The following is a 24,266-nucleotide window of genomic DNA, read 5'->3' on the forward strand; positions in this document are numbered from 1 at the left end:
TAATACTCATTTGTAGCTGGAATCAGCTCTTTTGTAGCTGGAATATTGTATGCGCCACTCATTTTTACGGCGTTTAGCGGTTTTTTTTATTCTTGTATCAGGAGTTTTTCAAAGTTATTTATAAATTAAATGTATGAAGTTGAATGTAATGTTTCTCGATTACACGTTAAGCGTTATAAATGGTCGCCTTTGTCGCATTATCTCCCAAAAATGATCTAGTGTACATGAAATGTATACTAGATTTTTTTCTATTCGAAATAGATTGAAAAAATAAATATTGGGATGGCCGGTAAATGAACTCGGATTGCCTGTTTCCCGATCAAATTTAGCGTCGTAACCACTACAACTACATAAACCATTTCGGGGATAATGGTTAATTGGATTGTACTTTTGTAGCTTAATAACTTCTAAACGGCTTAACCGAGTTTGATCACTAAACATGAGTTTGAAACGTATTGACAAGTATCTGATGCATCTAAGGTCAAGTATGATAACTGAAGGTATTGCAGGTATTATTGAGCTTGAAAAACCGTTTTTTCCCATAGGAAATAGATCTGATCATACTTATGAAGCCTATAACTTAAAAATTCGAATTTTCCCGGATATAAGGTGTACACCGTAAGATGCCCCTAGAGCCCTTATACAAACGCTCAGTTCTTGACGTAATTCGTATGTTGAAATTTTGAGTAATTGTCGAAAAACCAAAATTTTTAAAGTTTAGTTTTTTAGTTTTTCAGCTATACTGAGCGGTGTGTATGTCTGATCCTGACGGCTTAGACACCATTTGAAAGCTTAACTCAACACTATTGATTTGGTGTATTAGCTGTTCTCCTGTCTCTTCTAGAACCGAAGATATATACCCCTAAAAAATATGCCGTTTTGTACTTACCAAGTCCTATAGCTGGCTTATCGGTGGTCAAAAGTCACAAACTACACCGGTTCTGAATCGGCCCTGACCCCCTCTTCAAACACAGAAAAAAAATTCAGATCGGTTTAACTTTTCCACACACATACATACATACACACATAATAATATGTACTAATACGTATCCACAAAAATTTTCCCTTTTTTAAATAGAAATTGAGTCATATTTCTGAGCTCGGTAACTTTTAAATGGTATAACCAATTTTCAAAATTAGACATGCGTTAGAAAGGTAATGATCAGTACTATCAGAAACCGCAAAGGTCGAACTTAAATTTTCGAAATTTTTGGAAGTTCTGGTGACGAGAACGAAAAACAGACCCTAAATAGGAAGGGCCGTAAAATCCGTACCCTTGGACCAAAATGGATGGTAGACATATGGATGGGTGAGTCTTTTCCTGAACTTTAAGATGGAATTTGGCCCAATTTTCAATTTAGCCAGATTTAGAAAATCGAAAATTTCGTGTATATATAGTGTCGCGTGTAGGGGGGTTGTGCGCCACTGGCGAGAACTGCATTTCTCTTGGGATATTTTATATTGGCTAATAATAGGTATAGAGTCAGATGCAACCCCCTGAAGTTCAGATGCACCTCCCTAAAAATAATCCTGGGGTGAACATACAAGCATCTTGCACAAATAAAATCACTAGCAAATCACCAGGCTGGTTTATTTTCTTTATTTTTACAAAATTACAAGTTGCCTCAAAGATATTTTTTGTAATAATTTTTACACGTTTTTTAACTTAGGATATTAATTTTTGGGGTAAATGACCGCTACCCTCCATCCAGACCTGCAGTCTTGTATTAGTTTATTATTTAATATTTTACTTGGGAAATACGCCACAATTTAATTTGGAAAGTATATTTATTTGCCGTTTCGACTTCCACTTCCACTTCGGAAATCGTTATCAAAATACACAATATTAATAAATGAAACAAATTTAATATGTTCTCAATAAAAGTTTTATTTTTAATATTTAATATAATAACATTTATTTGATCGTTGCGGTGTTGACACTTCAGATTTGTTTTTATTATTAACTTTAACGTAAGGTTATTACTTAATTCTTGTTTTCTATTTCTAACGTTTCTATTTACTTACATTGAATATTAATTTGTTTTGTTGTATAATCCACTTCTGCAATAATTATGTGATATATTTGATTTAAAATGAATTCAGGAATTTTTTTGTAAATTGGCAACAATGTAAATTTGAATTAGGCGGATAGGCGCAAAATCTTGGTCCAATGCTATTTAAATGCATTCATTTTTTTCAATCCTGAGAAAGCTAATAAGTATTTTTGAAAAATTTCAACGCAGAATGAAAGATTATAACCGAGAGCCGAAAGTTGCTGAACACTTCTATAATGTTTATTTGAATAAGTTACAGGGGTAAAAAAAGAGAAAATTTAATTTGATTTTTAATTTCAAATATTTCATTCAAAAGAAACATTTTGTTTATTCTAAGGTCTCTCGGCCCTTGGTAATAACGTGATCTTTCATTCTGCTTTTAAATTTTTCAAATATATTTATTAGTTTTCTCAGGATTCGAAAAAACTGAATGCATTTAAATAGCATTGGACCAAGATTTTGCGCCTACCCCTTAAGTTTTTTTCGATGGCTGTTTTTATCATACTAACAACAGCCCTATATATTTTAGGTTTAACAATTCAAAGTTTTATTTCCGAAGAAATAAAACTTTTAATGATGATAGTGAGATGCAATCTTAGGTCTCCCCTTTGTGTTCTTTCATCCAACATTCTTATGGTTTGCAAATAATAGAAACCAAGAAGGCGTAACCAGCAAATAGGTGTCATTAAAAGTTTATTTCTTCGGAAATAAAATTTTGAAGTGTTGTAAGCAGATGCCGCTAAGGCATCCGTATCTATTTGTTAGTCGTGATTCGATACTGGTCGGCTGTGTATATTTGGTTTGTTCAGAGATCTCGTTATATACAATCTCTGATGATTTCTCATAATAATGAAACTAGTAGGATTGTTTAAGGCACTCTCTGAGCAAACTGAAATATAATACATCTCTTGTTTTCATTTAAACCTTCTATTCTATTTTAGGTTTACTTCGAACTGTATATGGATACAAGGATGCTGTTATCGATATGGTGCCTGTTGATTATAATATAAAAGCTATCATTATAGCAACTGATGATTATAATCAAAGAAAGTATGTAATTTTAGCCAAATACATTAAAACCCAACAGTAGCGCGCCATCAATATAACTTCGGGGGATAGTAGCACACCCTTTTTCGAAAGTTCTGCGAAACTTTGGCAACAGTGCGGGGGGATTATTTGATATAACTTGAATATTGTGACATTATACTCATAGTTGCGCTAAATGGAAGTAATAGAAAACAATGTTATTATAAGTAAATAAATATACCCTATTCCACGAACATACGCCTGTTTTGGATTACTTCGACAACCAATATTTTACTGTGCAAAATAAGAAGAACGAAAGTAAATTGCAAATTACATTGTTGTTTATTGGAATAATTATTAGCGCCATTTACTTTCGTACTTCTTATGTTGCACAGTAAAATATTCGTTGTCGAAGTAATCCAAAACAGGCGTATGTTCGTGGAATGGCCCATATTTATAAAATAAACCAAAATACAACGGCTATTAAACTTAGAAATTTGACGCAGGTTTGTCAACATGACAGTGACTATTTCTGTATGTTGCCTAATCAGTTATTAGTTATATGTTCGACTTTTTTTAGAGATAAAAAAATTTTAGTAGTTCCAATGTGACACAAAATCTAGGCATGGGATGAAAAAGTTTATTTGAAGAAAGTGTATTTTTTTGTTTTTAATGGCGCTACAGGCTCGTTTTTTTAATATTGTATTTAATTCTAGAGTAATTTCCATATTCTAACATATTTCTCAAATTGGGCTCTGTACCGCCATTCTTTACTATATTACGAATATGTGTGCCAAATATCTCGACAAAATATTCAAAATTAAAGCCGCAATCTGGGACCGCGTTTTCCGTTTTTGAGGGCGCGCTACTGTTGCCTCTTAATATAATGTATTATACTATACAGGGTGAGTCATGAGGAACTGTACATACTCCTACCTCGTATGGAGGCACCTATGGGGAATAACAAATGACCATTAAAAAGTGTTTAATAATATACAGGGGGAGTTGTTAATTTTTACAGAAATTTGCATTCGTCATAATTTTTGAACGGTAAGATCGATGTGTCTCTTATTTTGGTTAATTGTTACACTATTACCACCCAATCAACTGATTTATTCAAACTAGAAAAAAATCAGGCCCGGCTTTAAAAAATTAGTTCGTTTGAGTCTTAGAAAAAATTTCACTCTGTATACGGTTTTTGAAAACTAATAATAATTTTACAAATTAGATAAATAGGCAATTAAAATGGCTTATTTATTTTTTTCCCACACGATTACTTAATTTTTTATAAAAAAATCAAATTTGACTATGAATTAAAAGTTTGGTAAAGTGAAGCATAGATTTAAAAAAATTAAATTTTATTACAAAAATTAATTTTTTTTTAAAAAATATTTAATTTATAAGTTACCACCCAATCAACTGATTTATTCAAACTAGAAAAAAGTCAGGCCCGGATTTAAAAAATTAGTTCGTTTTGGTCTTAGAAATAATTTCACCCAGTATATGGTTTTTGAAAACTCTAATAACAATTTTACAAATTACACAAATAGTCAATTAAAATGGCATATTTATTTTTTCCCCACACGATTACTTAATTTTTTATAAAAAAATCAAATTTGACCATGAATTAAAAGTTTGGTGAAGTGAACCATAGATTTAAAAAGTATATATTTTTTTGCAAACTCTATTTTTTTTAACAAATATTTAATTTATTCATATGTATTAATACTTCCACAGCTTGTGCTATAAGTTGTAAATAATAAAACCCTCTTAGCTAATTTCCAGAATTTCAAAAGGAAGAGGTTGTTTTGAATAATAATAAAACATCGCCCTGTATAGTATTTGTTTAGTGATTCATAGGTAGTGTCGTTTTATTGAATTCTCAGAGTTTTATTTCAAAAGGCAAAATACAGTAAATTTATTTTTTAAATTAACGATAAAAACTACATATTATGTAGAACATTGAACATAAACGGATTTATTTGCATGTTCAAGTAAATTTAACAATATGTATGTGTGTACAACAATTGTATACATAGATAAATAAAAGAACTTAAGAAACAAATAACAGAATAAAACAATTTTTTTAAAAGATTTATAGCAGATTTTCGAAATTAAATCCATCTTTGTCGGACCATCAACTGTCTAATAGACCTCCTGAGAGTTAAGGGATCATTTCTAATACCTAATGTTACAAGAATCAATAATTTTATCAATTACTTAGTTCTTGTCGCGTATTGATATTTTCTCAATAAACCATTTTTTTTAATCGACCCCATAGGGAATAGTCTACGGGGCTAAAATCAGGTGATCTAAGTGGTCATGCATGAGTCCTTCCGGTTCCTATCCACCTATTTCCACAAGTTACATGAAGATGTTGACGAACAGAAACTGAGAAATGTGGTGATGCCCCATCTTGCATAAAGTACATACCTCGGGAGGCTACATTGGCAAGCAGATACGGCAAACTATTTTGTAAAATATGATAATGCAAAAAAGTACAAACAGTGTAAGAAACACAAATAAATAATACCGATGGCGAACGAAAAGTCAAATTATGTACTCAAACAACGAAAATGTCAAATTATAATTTTTATACACATACATAGTATTAATACACGGTGAGAAGGTAGAAGGTCTTAGTGATGCAAAAAACGACGGGAAAAATATTTCTTTTTGTTTTTGTTTAATTTGGGTTTATTTGTTTATCTCCTTTTTGACAAACAAATATTATGCAGGATGATGTTTTAGTATTATTCAAAATAACCTGTTCCTTTTAAAATTTTGGAAATTGGCTAAAAAGGTTGTATTATTTAAAACGTATAGCACGAGCAGTGGTAGTATTATTACTTATAAATTAAATATTTGTTTAAAAAATTAATTTTTGTAATAAAAGTTATTATTTTTTAAATCTATGGTTCACTTCACCAAACTTTTAATTCATAGTCTTTGATGTTTTTATAAAAAATTAATAGTCCAGAAAGCCACTGCGCATCCGCTAGGAAAAATATTCCAATTCGGATTCTTTGCACAATCTTACTCAAAAAGGACTCTTTTTAACAATTTTGCATGTTGCCAGGACCAAAAGGTGGTCAAAATTTTTTGAAACGTTTTTTTTTTGTTTTTTTCCTAAAATTATTATTTTTGCATGGAAAAAAGTTTTTTTAGGTTTTTTGGATCATTCCAAACAGAAAAGGTCTTTAGTAACTTTTCTCTAAAAATGATAGTTTTTGACATATAGGCGATTAAAAATTGAAAAATTGCGAAATCGGCCATTTTTAACCCTCAAAAACTATGTGAAAAACTGAAAATTTGAATGTTGCCAAGGTAGGTAGATATTCTTTAAACATCGGTTGACGAAATCCCGAAGAGTTTTTTGCAATACAATATTCAAAACTCCTTTGTTTTTTAATTGCTAATCAAGCGTGCGCGACACTATTTTCCACCGACAGTATGGTGCAAATGAAAGGAATAAATTCGTTATTTCGTAAACTGGCCACTTTAAGGAAAAATCCCGAAACAGGTCGATTTTTATTTTTAAGTTATGATATTGTGCCATATATGGTATACTAGTGACGTCATCCGTCTGGGCGTAATGACGTAATCGATGATTTTTTTAAATGAGAATAGGGGTCGTGTGGTAGCTCATTTGAAAGGTTCTTCAATTCTCCTACCAGTAATGTAAACATTTACATAAATATTTATATAGGGTGTCCTTCTACTTCTTTTGTTGTCAAATACTTTAATTTAATAAAAATTTTTTGGACACCCTGTATAAATAATTATGTAAATGTTTATATTACTGAATAGAGAATTGAAGAAACTTTTAAATGAACTGGCACATGACCCCTATTCTCATTTAAAAAAATCATCGATTACGTCATCACGTCCAGATGGATGACGTCACTAGTATTAAATATATGCCACAATATCGTAACTTAAAAATAAAAAACGACCTGTTTCGGGATTTTTTCTTAAAGACGCCGGCTTACGAAATAACGAATTTATTCCTTTCATTTGCACCATACTGTCAGTGGAAAATAGTGTCGCGCACACTTGATTAGCAATTAAAAAACAAAGGAGTTTTGAATATTTTATTGCAAAAGACTCTTCGGGATTTCATCAATCGATGTTTAAAGAATATCTGCCTACCTTGGCAACATTCAAATTTTCAGTTTTTCACATAGTTTTTGAGGGTTAAAAATGGCCGATTTCGCAATTTTTCAATTTTTAATCGCTTATATGTCAAAAACTATCATTTTTAGAGAAAAGTCACTAAAGACCTTTTCTGTTTGGAATGATCCAAAAAACCTAAAAAAACTTTTTTCCATGTAAAAAAAATAATTTTAGGATAAAAACAAAAAAAAAACGTTTAAAAAATTTTTGACCACCTTTTGGTCCTGGCAACATGAAAATTTGTTAAAAGGAGTCCTTTTTGAGTAAGATTGTGCAAAAAATCCGAATTAGAATATTTTTCCTAGCGGATGCGCAGTGGCTTTCTGGACTATAAGTAATCGTGTGGGGAAAAATAAATATAGACCAGGGCGCATCTGTAAAAATATTAGTACATTTGGACGTTGAGAGGTGACTCAAATTTTTTTGCAGAAATTGCTTGAAAATAAATCAAATAATAATATTTGAGTTATCCTCCCTCTCAAAAAGGTCCGGAACATTGTTTAAATAATCAAAATGTCAAAAAATTTAGGAAAAATTCGAATTTTTTCTTGGTTTTTTGATTATAACTTTAAATTCATTTCCGAGAAAAGTTGTACTGACATAAAAGTTGCGTAATTAAATTTATTACAATATAGAATTGAGTAAAAATTTAAAAAATAGTCACCCTTGTTGCAAAATAGCAATAATTGTGAAAAAACATACAAAAACAAGTATTCGCATTTTACGTTTTTCAACCATTTATGCTACACTTAGGACCTTTATATTTCACCCTAAAAAACTTTATGATACAGTAAAACAATACTGTAAATTTCATTAAGATCGGTTCAATAGATTTTGCAAAATAAATTTTGCAATCCAGCTTTCGTAAAAAAAATTCATTTTTTCAAAATGTTACAGGACTGACAATAAAGCAGATAGCAAGTTGAAATTTTTTTGCCATATAGAAGAGTACTGTACCTTTCATTTGCAATTTTGCAAAATTAAAATGGATTAACACCACGGCGTCAGGAATTTTTTTAAATAAACAATAATTATTAGTGCTACGCGCAGGACAGCGGATAGTTTGCTCTGATTGGGCATTCCAATGACCTTTGATAATGATTGATACATTTTAATTTTTATTACATTTCGATATATATAAATAAATTTGTTTATTGCAAATATAAAAACGCATACTCTATCCTTTGAAATAACACTTTTATTAGCAAAAACTTTCTTTGTTCATATATTTTAACTTAAATAATAAAAGTTTATTATTTTTAAACATATGCAATTGTTTAAACAATATTTCACAAACAATTATAAAATCAGTTTGATTTTTGTGAAATTAAAATATTAAAATACAACAAAATATAGAGTAAGAAAATAATATATTAGATAAAGATTGGAAGAAATTTTTGTTGGAAATCAACTTGTGTGAATCGAACACCGCTGTCCTGCGCGTAGCACCAAAAATTATTGTTTATTTCAAAAATCTTCTGACGCCGTGGTAATTAATGGATTTTAATTTTGAAAATTGCAAATGAAAGGTACAGTACACTTCTATAAGCAAAAAAAATTTCAACTTGCTATCTCCTTTATTTTCAGTCCTGTAACGTTTTGAAAAAATGAATTTTTTGTGCGAAAGCTGGATTGCAAAATTTATTTTGCAAAATCTATTGAACCGATCTTAATGAAATTTACAGTATTGTTTTACTGTATCATAAGGTTTTTCTGAATGAAATATGAAGGTCCTAAGTGTAGCATAAATGGTTGAAAAACGTAAAATGCGAATACTTGTTTTTGTATGTTTTTTTCGCAATTATTGCTATTTTGCAACTAGGGTAACTATTGTTTTAAATTTTTAACCAATTCTATATTTAGTGGAGTCAATGAAGGTGGATATGAGTTATTACCTTAGATTTCGTTGAACCTCCAACGATTTTTACAAAAATTGGTGAGTAGTTAAAGGACACCTCAAGGAACAAAGGTGACATAGTGCCAACTTGCGCTTTTTGCATTTTAGGGGTGAAATACACCCCAATTTTAAAAATTATTTTTTAGATTTCTGAAAGTGCAGTCACTGTAAGTTTTCACTTCCTATTTTGTTGAACCTTCATCGATTTTCATGAAAATCGGTAAGTAGTTAGAGGATACCTCAAGCAATAAAATATATATAGCATCAACTTGCGCTTTTGCATTTTAGGGGTGTGATACACCCCTACTTTTTAAATTGTAAAAAATGCTGATTTCCGCATTATGGCGCAAGTAATCTCGTTTAATTAAGAAAAATAAATATTTTTTTTTATATTTATGTGCATGAATTACATTTTTTTAATTTTTCAAACCTTATAGCAACCAAAAATCCGAAAATTAACAAGTTGAAAATCACGAAAACCTTATTCTTCTATATTTCTGAAAGTGCAGTCACTGAATGTTTTCACCCACGATTTCTTTGAACCTTCATCGATTTTCATGAAAATTGTTAATTAGTTAGAGGATACTTCAAAAAACAAAAGTGATATGGCACCAAGTTGCGCTTTCTGCATTTTAGGGGTGAAATTCACCTTTTTTTTTAATGATAAAAATGCAGATTTCAGCATTCTGGCTCAAGCAATCTCGTTTAATTAAGTAAAATAAATATTTTTTTACATTTATGTGCATGATTTATAATTTTTATTAATTTTTTAAACCTTATAGCAACCAAAAATCAGAAAATTAGCAAATCGACAATCACGAAAAAAATTAATCTATTTAATAAAAACCTCCATCAATTTTCATGAAAATTGGTAAGTAGTTAGAGGATACCTCAAGAAATAAAAATGATGTGGTACCAACTTGCGCTCTTATCCTGGGGGTGGATGTTACCCCTTCTCATGGGTGAACACTATTTTATTAAAAATAACCCCATAATTAGATAGAGGAGTAAATTCTAAGCAAACTTTCTTTTATCAAGTTTATAAATTTTTTATTTAAATAATATTTCATAATTTAGTAAAATATTATTGGTACAGTAAAACCTGACAATAACGGCCACTAAAAATAGAAAACAATTGGCCGTTATAGAAATGTGGCCGCTAATGCTAAGTTTCCTTTTCCACAAATACATAAAATATAATTGAAAATTTATTTATTTTAGTAATTAAAGCAAATCTAATTAAATATAATTCTACAAACAAACGGAACATACTAAAACTAAATTCAATTTACTACAATATAAAACAATATCTATACGAAAAAACAACTACAAGAAAAACAGAATTTTTGTTTGTTTTACATTTTATTAGATAAACGAAACATACTAAAACTAATTTAATATAGGTAATACATAATATAAAACAACATACTATAGCTACTACGAAAAATACGCTTATCACTAAAGTATCGTCGTGCTTCCATGCTATATTCAACAAAACCAACTTGGTAGGGCCTTTAATTAGATATCGCAAATCACTTTGGTTGATTTTGTCTGCATATATATTATGTTTGAGGAATCCCTTTTTTTGTGAGACTGTATATAGGACATTTCTCAAGTATGAATTCACATTCATGGTATATCGTTGCTATACAGGGATAATAATCTGTGCAATGTTATGGTACAGGCTACGTTAAATATGAAGTAAATGTGGAAGATATACACTGGTTATTCATTTAAATTTAATTTGATTGTTTTTTAATCGTTTACAATATTTAAAATAATTAAAGACATAAAGTTAGGGATTTCAAAAATAAATTCAGTTCTCACTGGCAGGGTGGGAAATAATAAAGTGCCATACAATAGCATTTCATTACAATGCTCATTACAGGTATTACAGGCTGCTCCGTTTGAGAAAACTCATACTCTCAAACTTTGAGAAAACACTCATTCAGTTTCGACCAACCCTGTATTAGCTAAAATTAAACGTTTTGCTAGAATAATAATTTTTAACAATAATAGATTATATTAAAAATCACTTGAACATAAATTGATTTTCTGATGTCAAATCACTACAATTATACAGGGGGTGAATATTGCTATGAAATTTGAAAATAAAAACGTAATTATCTTTTAAACTACTTTGTATAACATCACAAAACCTGATATTTTAAGAAATAAAACATAGAGGAGAATCCAAAAATGTAAAAATATACAGGGTGTTCCATTAAACAAAAGATAATTTTGTTTTACCCTGTCAATATGGGTGGCCCTGTATATTTGGAAATGTATTTAAATTCTGATATTATCTATGTCCCAATTTCACCTAAATAAACTTTTTTCATATCTCCTACAACAAACGACTAATTGGACTTCCAACAACCTGTATACATATAAAATCTCCGCTATAAAATTTTTTCAAAGAAAATGTTATTGGTTTTTTTAAAATAACTCCATTAAATTTTGAAATATGAGATTTATCCAAAAACCATTACAAAGCTAAGTAAAAGTTCTATAACACTGTATTAAACATAATTTTCTAAATCCTTTATTTTTTTTAAATACAAGGTGAAAGGGCCCCGGTTACATGGTTCTCGCAGTAAAATTTAGGATTTAAATGTTTCTATCTCGGTTATTTTTTGTCGTAAAAAATATTAAAAAAAGAAAACTCTTAAATAAAGTTAAAACTAAAATTTTGTTCTCTACCATTTTTTAAGTATATCGAGTATTTTTTGGAGTTATTATCAAAAGAAAATGAAATTCACGAAAATTTGAAAAATTCTAATTTTTTTAATAGTATTTTTTTTTTCAAAAATATGCATTCTAAACCGGTCAAAATTGTTGAAGTTATTACTCATATTAAAATAAATAAAGTTTTAAATGGGTTACTATAAATTTTAATTTTTGTGGAAATGACGTATGTTTCATTTTTCATTCTTCCCTAAAAAATCTGAAAGGGTCCTCTTATTTCCATCATAACTTGCTTAATTTTGATGCTATCCACTTCTTATATAGCTTTTTGATAGTTACCTTTAAGTACTTTATTAAAATGTTTAATATCTATATTTAACAAAGTGCATCGTTTTCCTGTTATTTAAGCTTGAATACTAAGATTTGAGTACTCGCGGAAAAAAATATACATTCAATTGCATATAACTCACTTTGTATATGTAATAAAGGATTTTTCGAATAAGGAGCTTATTTACTTTTATATTATCTTCGATTTTGGTAATAACAACTTTTTTGAAGAAACTTATGGTTTTTGAGTTATTTATGAAAAACTGCTTTAAAACATGGATTTTTTTCAGGAAAAATCAAAACTTTGATCTTTAATAACTCAAAAACTATTGATTTATGGAAATAACTTTATATAACAAATTTTACTTATAATTTGTTCCTCTATCGATTAGTGGTACTATTTTTAATAAAATAATTTCCACCCCCGAGAAGGGGTGGCATCCCCCCCCGGGTAAAAGCGCAAGTTGGCACCATGTCACCTTTGTTTCTTGAGGTATCCTCTACATACTTACCAATTTTCATGAAAATCGATGGAGGTTCAACGAAATCGGAGGTGAAAACCTTCATTGACTCCACTAATTGTAGGAAATTTAAATACGCACCTTTTATGTCAGTACAACTTTTCTCGGAAATGAATACTTTTAAAGTTATAATCAAAAAACGAAGAAAAAAATCGAATTTTTCCTTCAATTTTTGACATTTTGATTATTTAAACAATGTTCCGGACCTTTTTGAGAGGGATGATAACTCAAATATTATTATTTGATTTATTTTCAAGCAATTTCTGCAAAAAATTGGAGTCACCTCTCAACGTCCATCTCAAAACAGATGCGCCCTGGACTAATATGCCATTTTAATTACCTATTTGCCTAATTTGTAAAATTCTTATTAGAGTTTTTAAAAACCGTATACAGGGTGAAATTTTTTCTAGGACCAAAACGAACTAATTTTTTAAGGCCGCACCTGATTTTTTTCTAGTTTGAATAAATCAGTTGATTGGGCGGTAACTTATAATATAAATATTTGTTAAAAAAAAATTAATTTTTGTAAAAAAAGTTATTTTTTTAATCTATGGTTCTTTTCACCAAACTTTTAATTCATAGTCAAATTTGATTTTTTTATAAAAAATTAAGTAATTGTGTGGGGAAAAAAATAAATATGCCATTGTAATTGCCTATTTGTCTTATTTGTAAAATTCTTATTAGAGTTTTCAAAAACCATATACAGGGTGAAATTTTTTTCTAAGACCAAAACGAACTAATTTTTTAAGGCCGGACCTGATTTTTCTCTAGTTTGAATAAATCAGTTGATTGGGTGGTAATAGTGTAAAGATTGACCAAAATAAGAGACACATCGATCTTACTATTCAAAAATTATGACGAATACAAATTTCTGTAAAAATTAATAACTCGCCCTGTATATTATTAAACAATGGGAGCAGTTTTTAATGGTCATTTGTTATTCCCCATAGAGGCCTGCATACGAGGTCGGAGTATGTACAGTTCCTCATGACTCACCCTGTATACATCTTTTCCCAAGTTAACGTAATATGCTCCTTTTCTAACTTGGGTACACAGTACTGATGAATACCAACTACGTATATAAGTACGGTTGCCCTCCATCTTTTTATATAATTTCTTTTGTATCATCGTACAGGTAGTTCGTCGATGTATTCTGCCCAACTAAACGTTGTACTTTCTCATCGGTCTGTGCATAGATTAGGGGGTGGGGGGTCTGTGTTATAGCAATCCCGCGTCTATCCAGAAGTACACCGGTGAGATTTTGTTTTCTTGGTCCTGACATTTCTTTGACTTTCTTATGTAGGTTAAATATACCGTATCTTTTTTGGAGGTCCTCGATCTCTTTGCATTTCTCTTCAAATTGTTTTTTTTTCGCCTGCTTTATTATCTTCCTTATCTCGTGGTTAATCTTCCTGTATTAATTGTTATCTTTGTTCTTCGCTGGTTGGTCGCTGGTACCTATGATTAATGTGATTCCTAATACATTTCCAGTGAAAATAATAACTCTTTGACAAGTGTTGGCGATACAATTTTTTTGTACATGCGTGTCCGCGAAGATTATAACTCCCAAAATATTTATAAGGAAAAGATTTAGTTCATAATAGATGCCGACGAAAACAATTATTTCCCTTTCTGTTTCTGTTTCTGCCGACGAAAACAATTATTTCTGAGAACTTTTTAGTAATTATAATTTTCGTGGACCCACAAACAGAAATGATGTTTTTTGCTGATACTCCTCAAAAAATAAATTTTTTTGGTTAACACTTTATTGGGGATTATAATTTTCACAATCATATAATCGAAAATAATATTTTTCGCGGCGTTCATTGAAAGTTCTATTCTTAACGGCATTTTTCGGAGTTATACTTTTCGTAGGCGGCGGCGTTATATTGTCTCCGTTGTTCCATCATATTCAGTATCTCGTCGTTCATCCATTCTTCTTTTTTCCTTGGGGAAGTCTTTAGTATTAAAAAAAAACGAATAAAATCCTTTATTAAGTATTTTCTATGGGAAATAAGCCACAATTTTACTAAAAAATGAATTTATTAACGTTTCGAAGCCCAAATCGGGTTTCGTTCTCAAAATACAAAATACTATTAAAATAAACAAAAATTTTGTTGCTAAGTAAAAAAAATCTTCTAATAATTTATTTAATCTGACTCATTTATATTGGCAATTCAGACGTATATTATACATTTTAAAGTAGAAGACTTTAAAATGATATCGCCAATATTTATGAGTTGCGTTCCTGGGACGACTTTACTAAAAGATAGTTCATTCGATTACATGAAATCAATCCCAACTCAAGAATATCCGTCGCAAAAAAATCATAGCATGTGATCTGTCTTTAAAAAGACAACCAAATGCAACAATGACAGTAAAATTCTCGCGTTAGAGATTCCATAATAAATCACGAGGGAAAACCAGGAAAAAAACCTCGTGATACTATCCCGACATCGTAAGTAATTGGTCTTACATTTAATTTACCTTCAAAAAACTAATACCAAATTCTGACTTTAATATGTTTAAATTATAAATAATATTAATAATACATAGATATACAATAAGTAATACTAAAACATAAAATTTGTACTAACTCGATATGTTATTGATTTACTAATCGTGGTATTTTCTTTCTATTGACTTCCTCTTTCAGTATGGGTAACCACATTCTACTGCATTCTACCGAGGAATTTGCGACACAATTGGTTTCATTTAGCATAACTAGAGCCGCTTCTTTGATTTTTCTCTTTTTACTATCTGATTCTTTCAGGACTATACTTGAATCTCTCCACTGAACTTTATGTTCATTATCCCATGCGTGTTGACATATTTGAGATCTATCAAATTCTCTATTTTTAATATAAGACTGATGTTCACTTATTCTAACGTTTAATGGTCTTGATTATTCACCTAAATAAAATTGATCGCATTCACAAGGTATTTTATAAACGCAATTCTTTGTTCTTTCTTGTTCATTGTTAGGTTTAGTTTTAGATAGAATAGATCTCAATGTGTTTGTTGTTTTGAATGTTGTTGAAATGTTGAATTTATTTCCTATTGTTTTAAGTTTCTCGGATAGTCCTTTTATATATGGTATTGTTATTTTCCTCATTCAAAACAACAAACACATTGAGATCTATTCTATCTAAAACTAAACCTAACAATGAACAAGAAAGAACAAAGAATTGCATTTATAAAATACCTTGTGAATGCGAACAATTTTATTTAGGTGAAACATCAAGACCATTAAACGTTAGAATAAGTGAACATCAGTCTTATATTAAAAATAGAGAATTTGATAGATCTCAAATATGTCAACACGCATGGGATAATGAACATAGAGTTCAGTGGAGAGATTCAAGTATAGTCCTGAAAGAATCAGATAGTAAAAAGAGAAAAATCAAAGAAGCGGCTCTAGTTATGCTAAATGAAACCAATTGTGTCGCAAATTCCTCGGTAGAATGCAGTAGGATGTGGTTACCCATACTGAAAGAGGAAGTCAATAGAAAGAAAATACCACGATTAGTAAGTTAATAACATATCGAGTTAGTATAAATTTTATATTTTAGTATTACTTATTGTATATCTATGTATTATTAATATTATTTATAATTTAAACATATTAAAGTCAGAATTTGGTAGTAGTTTTTTGAAGGTAAATTAAATGTAAGACCAAATACTTACGATGTCTGGATAGTATCACGAGGTTTTTTCCTGGTTTTCCCTCGTGATTTACTATGGAATCTCTAACGCAAGAATTTTACTGTCATTGTTGCATTTGGTTGTCTTTTTAAAGACAGATCACATGCTATGATTTTTTTGCGACGGATATTCTTGAGTTGGGATTGATTTCATGTAATCGAATGAACTATCTTTTAGTAAAGTCGTCCCAGGAACGCAACTCATAAATATTGGCGATATCATTTTAAAGTCTTCTACTTTAAAATGTATAATATACGTCTGAATTGCCAATATAAATGAGTCAGATTAAATAAATTATTAGAAGAATTTTTTACTTAGCAACAACATTTTTGTTTATTTTAATAGTATTTTGTATTTTGACAACGAAACCCGATTTGGACTTCGAAACGTTAATAAATTCATTTTTTAGTAAAATTGTGGCTTATTTCCAATAGAAAATACTTAATTATAAAAATGCCACAAGGAAATAGCTTCAGAACAAAATCCTTTATAAAAGGGCTACATCACAGAACTAGTTTTCGATTGGTTGACCAATCATCATCAGTGCTTACCTAAAATAAATATAACCTGATAAAATGATGCAAAGGTTTTAAAATTTTGACTACGGTTAAGAAAAGTTGTAGGTTATACTCACGTGATCTAACAAGCTAACCACCAAAGTGTAATATTACAAAAATATGAGGGTAAAAACCCTTTAAAATTAATACTTTAAGGAAACATTGATGAATATTTCAGGATTTCAGTATTTCGACCGGCCCCTGGAAGTATTTGAGTATGCAAAACCTGAAGAGGGGCAACTATGTTCGGATTCTTTTACTTGAGACCTTGAACAATGAAAAACTGAATCTTGCCGGAAGGTGCGATGGTGCCTTGTTCTTGTCATCCCCTCCTTGCCCCCATGTTAAGGGCAGATAAAAAGCAATTTTTCGCAAAACAAAACATGTTTTTGTATTTTTTGGATCATTCTAAGAAAAAATGTTCCTATAGTATTTTTACTACAAAAGCGATATTACGTAGGTCAAAATTTTTGACGTAAGAGAACTGTCAAAACATTAGAATGTGACTTTTCATTATTGCCTTGTTTATTATAAACATCCTCAACTTCTTGGTTTATGACAATCTTATCGACATCCGGATCAACTGTTACCCAAAAAATTCGTGTTCTACAGGTCAAAATACATAAAAAAAACTTGGGTAAGTCCATCTGAATACAGGAGGCAGGAACAGCTAGTATAATAATTACAAGGTTTAAATTGACATAGTTTAGTTTTAGAAGTAAATAAGTAAGAAACAAATAAAATAGACAATATAACAGTAAATATTGAGAAATGAATAGTAATAAAAATTATTTTGCCAACTAATCACCTATACCTAATTTTATACAAATGTTCCTAAACCAAACTATATTTATGTACATGCGATAGAACAAGAAAGTTTATATATAAAACCGGCAACCCTGCAATGCTGGAGCTTGGTGCCGTATTTTTGTACAGGTGATCACGATCAGCAATAATTGATACTTCTTCTAGTTTAATTTTATAATGCAGGTACTTACAGTTTAGATTTACAAGCACTGACTTTAATACATACTAACTTGATTAATAATAATTTGCTTTCATTAGAAAAGCGTCAGATTTAGCGTGCTTCCAGTGGGGAAGCGAGGAGCACACTTTTTACATGTTATTCGGTCAGAAGTTGGAGATGAAGTCTTTGTTTTAGGGGCGAAGGGAACTAGAACAAGTTAGGTATAGGGTTGCTAACGACCGAACCTCGTTTTCTACTAGATTTATATATAAAATCTACTAAATTCTACTAGATTGAGGATAAAATCTACCAAAAATTCTACTAAATTATTTGCTCACAAATGACACATGACAGCCAAAAAAGAAGAAAAAAATGACAGATGACTGCCCAAAAAAGAAGAAGAAATGACAGATGACAGCCGAAAAAGAAGAAGTGACAGATGACAGGCTATTTTGTTATATACAAAAACCATTTTTATTTAAAATATAATAATTTTTATAAATATTTATATGAACAACATAACTGAAACTTCTAAAAAATAATTTAAAAAAATGTTAAATACTTACTCTATAGAAAAATATATCCTCTCTAAGAGAAAGTGGTGAAAACAAGAGAAACAAGTTAATACCATTGTTTAAAAATGGTAGTTTTTTACCATTAATGTTAATACATTTTGTACATTTAATTTTTTTAAAGACATTTTCTTGTGCTTAACACAGTTTACTATCCAAAATGTTACTTCAAAATTAAGTTAGTTTAACGTTTCGAATTGTAAACTTATTTTAATGTAAAACTATAGCTTATTCCCAGTAAAAATAGTGCATTAAAGTTCATTTCTAACAGTCAATAAACCCCAACTGATAAAATGCTGCAAGTAGTGGCAATTTCATCTGATTGCACATATCACAAAAATATGCTCTCTAAGAAGAAATAAGTAGGTAAAAATAAGTTGTACTTATTAAGGAAAGTTCTACATATTAAACATGTAAAAGACAACTATAAGTTCTAGGCAAAAAAATATTAAATAGTATATATGTACAAAGTTCATTTTTAACGTAAAATATTTTCGATTTCCTCTAATTCTAAACCTACAATGGTATGTTTCTGTCTTTTGTAATGTCTAAAGGTAGGTATATCGGAATTAAAATAACATTTGTACTATATATTTTTTGCTCCTTGTGAACTTTTTACAATCAATTTCTTAAAAGTTTTAAGCAAGTTTGAATGAAATTTTAAGCAAGGAAGGATGATGATCCAATGATGATTCGTCTTATAGGTTTATTTCACTGTTGTATTAAATCTTGTAGCCTCGTTTGCTTGAATCTTCTGATCATTGGTCCATATGTTTGATCAGTTCATTGTCTTGGTTTCTTGTTCTACTTTCATGGTTGGTCGCTGTATTTCATCTATTACGAAGGGAATATTCAGATCAGTGTAAGCTTACTGACATACCAGGGTGCGCCAGTAATTAGTCTAATCACTTTTGATTGAAATTGTTGTATGGTTGTAATGTGTGTTAATTTAGCACAATCCCAGAGATGGATACCATACATCCTAATTGATTTCAACATGGCTATGTATAGTAGTAATTTGTTATTTAATGACAATTTGGATGTCCTACCAAGAAGCCAGTACATTTGTCTGAACTTGAGATCCAACTGCCTGCATTTCATTTGGAGGTGTTTGTTCCATGTTATCCTTTGGTTGATATGCAATCTAAGGTATTTAAGATTCAATGTAAATTAATTTGAATGTACAAATATCATGCTTGAGACGAGACATTGTGGAAAAGTTTAGAATTTGTTAAAATTCTGGATTCAAAAGTAGGAGTTCAATTCAACAGATATATAACATAAATAGTATTAACAATATAAACAGGTTAATGCAATAAAACAAAGGTTTAAGTATTTATTTTTTAAATTTTAAGATTTTATGTTAGAATCTATAAAGTTTTGAACCAAAAGTATTATACTTTCATTTGCATGCCACCAGCATTTGTTTATTTAAATGTGCTATAAAAATTCACAATAAACCCAATTCCTTTACTCTTATTTTTTGTGTCGTTTAAAACAATTTGTTTATTCATACATTTTTGCTAGTTGTGGAAGTTCTTTTAACGGAATGTGATATAACATACTTTAAAATAAATGATACTTTATTTAAAAAATTATTTATAAATTTATTAACAAACTGCAGTCCAAAAGAAAAATAATATATTATCAACATTAACCATTTACAGTAAAACAGTAAAACCTCCGTTAACCGAAATAATTGCGGGGGGGGGGGGGGGGGGGTAGGCCTTTTTGGATACCAAGAATTTCAGTTAAAAATGCCATTGTTTTTTGTACTATTATTTTATCAAATTACATAGTATTGGAGAGATTTAGCTACAAAACATTAAATTCGCAAAGAACGCAAAATTTCTGTACATTTCTGTAATTCCAAGACAAAATTATTATTATACCTACTAAGGGGAGTCCGGCACTGATATCGAATAAGCACACATGCTTTTTGATCGATCCTGACAAATAGTAAATTTAACTTACAAAAACCAATCATAGTATTCTTACACTACGTTAACATCAAGTATAATAGTGTTAGTTAAGTGTGTATAGAAAAACATTTTCTGTGAGTACATATTTTTCTATTAATAAGTATTTCATAACCAAAGAATTTTATAAAACCATCAATAAACAACACCAGTCATTGATCGACACCAATTTTTTGTCTTTAAAGACAATTACCAAAACCCGAAGCGGAACAGGTCCGTACTTAGGAAAATCAAATGGTGTTGAGAAATGGAATTCGACGTCACTAATAATAGCGATGAATCATTATCGCAATCCACATCACAAAAACCTTTATCTTACTCTGCTGCAGCTAGTAGACAAAAAGAAACAATCTATCCATCCAAGCTACAAGCAGTAGTTTTTAATTCTCTCAATGATGTTAAATTAGAAGAATACTTGTTAGCGGTAGGAGCTTTAGTTAGTCCAAAACACATTATTTTTTCATCAAGAATCACCAACAATCGTATCTGTATCTATTTCTCAACCAAACAAGTCCTAGATGAATTTTTTTCAAACAGTAGAGGTTTCATCACTGTAAACAATACACAAATTCAAGTCCGTAGACTAATTACTCCAAGTGAAAGACTCCTAATATCCAATGTTTCTCCCACTATCCCGCATAAGGTAATAGAAAACGAACTACTGCTCTTAGGGCTAAAACCAACTTCATCAATGTCATTTTTGCGAATAGGAACCAACAATCCTGAATACAAACATGTACTCAGTTTCCGTCGACATATTTACGTATCTCCACCCACAGGTCCAATTCCCGATACCATTTTAATAACTCATGAAGATACTACAAATCGAATTTTTTTGACATTAGACAACTTATGTTTCATTTGCAAACAACATGGCCACATTTCCAGTAGTTGCTCAGTAAATGTAAATCACTCAGAAACAGCTGTCCCAACTGCTACACTTTCAAACAGAAACGAACCTAGTACAGTAACTTCAACAGAAACGACTGCTATTACACCTTCAACAACATGCACTTCTACAAACATATCAAATAATTCAACGCCACTAACAAAAATATTATCTACAACCAACCTAACACCTCTTGATACATCAACTACAGATAATACAATGCCAGTGATATCCAAACCAAATATATCCACCTCATCAACCCCCTCATCTCACATAGTCATAACTAACCAGCCTTCATCTTCCAGTCTAAGCAATAATTCTTGCTCGGTTAATGAAAATAAAGAGAATCCAGCACCAAAAGAATTTAGCGTATCCAACGAAGAAAATACATCTAAATCATCCTCCAAACGAACTGTATCTGAAGCAATATCACCCCCGATTGAGACATCAGCTAGTGACGATGTATTTTCAAAGCCAACTCAGAGACAAAAAAGAATAAAAACAAAAATATCAACAATACCATTAGAAACGCTAATGCAACCAATTAAAGAATTATTCAATTCCGAAAAGCAAATATTAACTTTTGAGGAAACAGTTGATTTATTTGAAAACGCTCATGGAACAAAAGATGTTATCAGCGTTATAAATAAATATACAGTAGACATTCTAGAATTTAAAAAACTCATAACCAAAATTCATTCATATACATCCGAACGCTCATTAAAATTGAAATGTACAAAGCTTAACAAAAAAATTACGAGACAGCTCACAAAAGACAACTACGAGGATGAAGAACCTGACACGGATACATCGACTGAATTATCCCAGGAGCTGAACACTCAATAATTATAACTATAACATTCAATTTATTACAATGGAATATAAATGGGTTTTATACCCATTATGAAATGCTAAAACTTTTAATTAATGATATTACCCCCGCTATCATTTGTCTCCAAGAAACGAATTTCAAAGACCAATATTGCCACACATTTAAAAATTTTTCAACATTTTATAAAAATAGAAACAACCAGGAAAAAGCAAGTGGTGGAGTGGCCATTTATGTTAAAAATACTCTTGAAGCACAAACGATTCCACTAAAAACAGACATCGAAGCTGTAGCCGTCTCAGTTAAAGCTTCCCAATGCATTAATATATGTTGCATCTATACTCCCCCAAACACACTTATCACCTTAACCGACTTAAAATCACTCATTTCACAAATACCTATGCCCAGATTAATAGTAGGAGATTTCAATAGTCACAACCCAATGTGGGGCTCAACAAATTTTAATATCAAAGGCAGACTAATCGAAGACTTGTTAACTGAAGAAAATTTAAACATTCTCAATGATGGAAGACCAACCAGATTTAATGTACATACTGGTACAACATCGGCAATCGATCTATCGATTTGTGACCCAACTCTTTCAACTGCTCTTAACTGGGATCCCCTACCCTTTTTATATGGGAGCGACCATTACCCAATAAAAATGTCTGTATTTTCTGATGACAATATCTCTGAATACCAACCAGTCCGAAAATGGAACCTGAAAAACGCTAATTGGTACAAGTACGCTGATGCCATAGAAACAGACATAGAATCACAAGAATCTAGTTTTGAAAACACTGATATAAATGAAACTCTCAACATTTTTACGAATATTATTACATACGCGGCAGAAACACATATAGGAAAAACTAAAATATTAAGGAAACACAGACCTCTACCATGGTGGAATACGGAATGTCAAAATGCAATCAAGCAATATAAAGCATCTTTTAATAGAATGAAAAAACATAGTAACACAACTAACATAACTGAATACAAAAAACAGAGAGCACATGCTCGATATATAACAAAAAATGCTCGAAAAACCAACTGGAGGAAATTTGTCTCAAATATAAACAGTACAACACCTTTATCTACAGTCTGGGCCAATATTCGTAAAATATCAGGAAAAAACAAATTTTACCAAGTGCCTTTTATTACTCATAATACTAATATAATAACAAAACCTAATGAAATAGCTAATGCTTTTGCTACATACTTCGAAAAAACCCCAGCAAGAGCAACTATTCCGAAGAGTTTATACAACACAAAATCATCACAGAAAAACAACAGCTCGATTGTGAAGATAGAGATAACAGTTCCTTCAATATCCCTTTAACCTTAGATGAACTTAACTTTGCCCTTAATACTACAAAAAACTCTGCTCCTGGACCCGATAATATACCTTTAGTATTCTTGGAAAAACTGCCAGACAATGCAAAGTGTATTCTTCTAAACATTTTCAATCGAATATGGTTAAATAATGTCTTTCCAACCTCCTGGAGTGATTCAATAATTATACCTATTCTCAAACCTAACAATGCACGAACTAAAATTTCCTCATATAGACCCATCTCTCTCACCAATGTAATGTGCAAAGTCATGGAAAAAATAGTTAATAAAAGATTGCTATGGATATTAGAAGAAAATCACCTCCTGGTTAACGAGCAAAGTGGATTTCGACAAAATCGAACTACTACTGATAACCTCATTGATTTAGAATCTGAAATTCTTGAATCTTTCGCAAACAAACAGGAAACTATTGCAGTATTCATAGACATTACAAAAGCATTTGACACAGCATGGCGTTACGATATTATCAGATCATTACACACTTGGAATATTAGAGGTAATATCATTAATTTCATTTCAAATTTCCTTAAACAACGCAATTTTCAAGTAAGAGTCAATCACTGCACATCTTCAATAAGACTTCAAGCAAATGGCACCCCTCAGGGGTCTGTAATAAGCGCAACGTTATTTTTAATTGCCATTAATAATATTACAGCATCAAACTCCAGCTTAGTTCATGGCAGATTATATGCGGATGATCTGGTATTAGTATCTTCAGGAAAA

The 24,266-nt window shown here is 30.5% G+C and overlaps 2 protein-coding genes across 6 annotated transcripts in view; one reads left to right on the forward strand and one right to left on the reverse strand.

The window, feature by feature from the left end:
* The window catches only part of LOC126889443 (putative fatty acyl-CoA reductase CG5065), a 268,588-nt gene that overhangs the window by 126,367 nt on the left and 117,955 nt on the right, over positions 1–24,266 (reverse strand). Inside the window, exon 9 of one of the 5 annotated variants that reach the window (XM_050657755.1) lies at positions 16,784–16,945. The exons of the other annotated variants lie outside the window; for them this stretch is intronic. Within the exon in view, the coding sequence (XP_050513712.1) occupies positions 16,942–16,945 (4 nt within the window). The 3' untranslated portion in view covers positions 16,784–16,941. Of the gene's footprint in view, positions 1–16,783; positions 16,946–24,266 lie in introns of those variants that run through there. 5 annotated transcript variants of the gene reach the window in all.
* Positions 1–24,266, forward strand: part of LOC126889445 (putative fatty acyl-CoA reductase CG8306) — an 84,254-nt gene that overhangs the window by 34,379 nt on the left and 25,609 nt on the right. Inside the window, exon 6 of the mRNA XM_050657760.1 lies at positions 2,996–3,104. Within this exon, the coding sequence (XP_050513717.1) occupies positions 2,996–3,104 (109 nt within the window). The remainder of the gene's footprint in view (positions 1–2,995; positions 3,105–24,266) is intronic.

The sequence above is a fragment of the Diabrotica virgifera genome, chromosome 8, assembly GCF_917563875.1.
Source record: "Diabrotica virgifera virgifera chromosome 8, PGI_DIABVI_V3a".
Lineage (NCBI taxonomy): Eukaryota > Metazoa > Arthropoda > Insecta > Coleoptera > Chrysomelidae > Diabrotica > Diabrotica virgifera.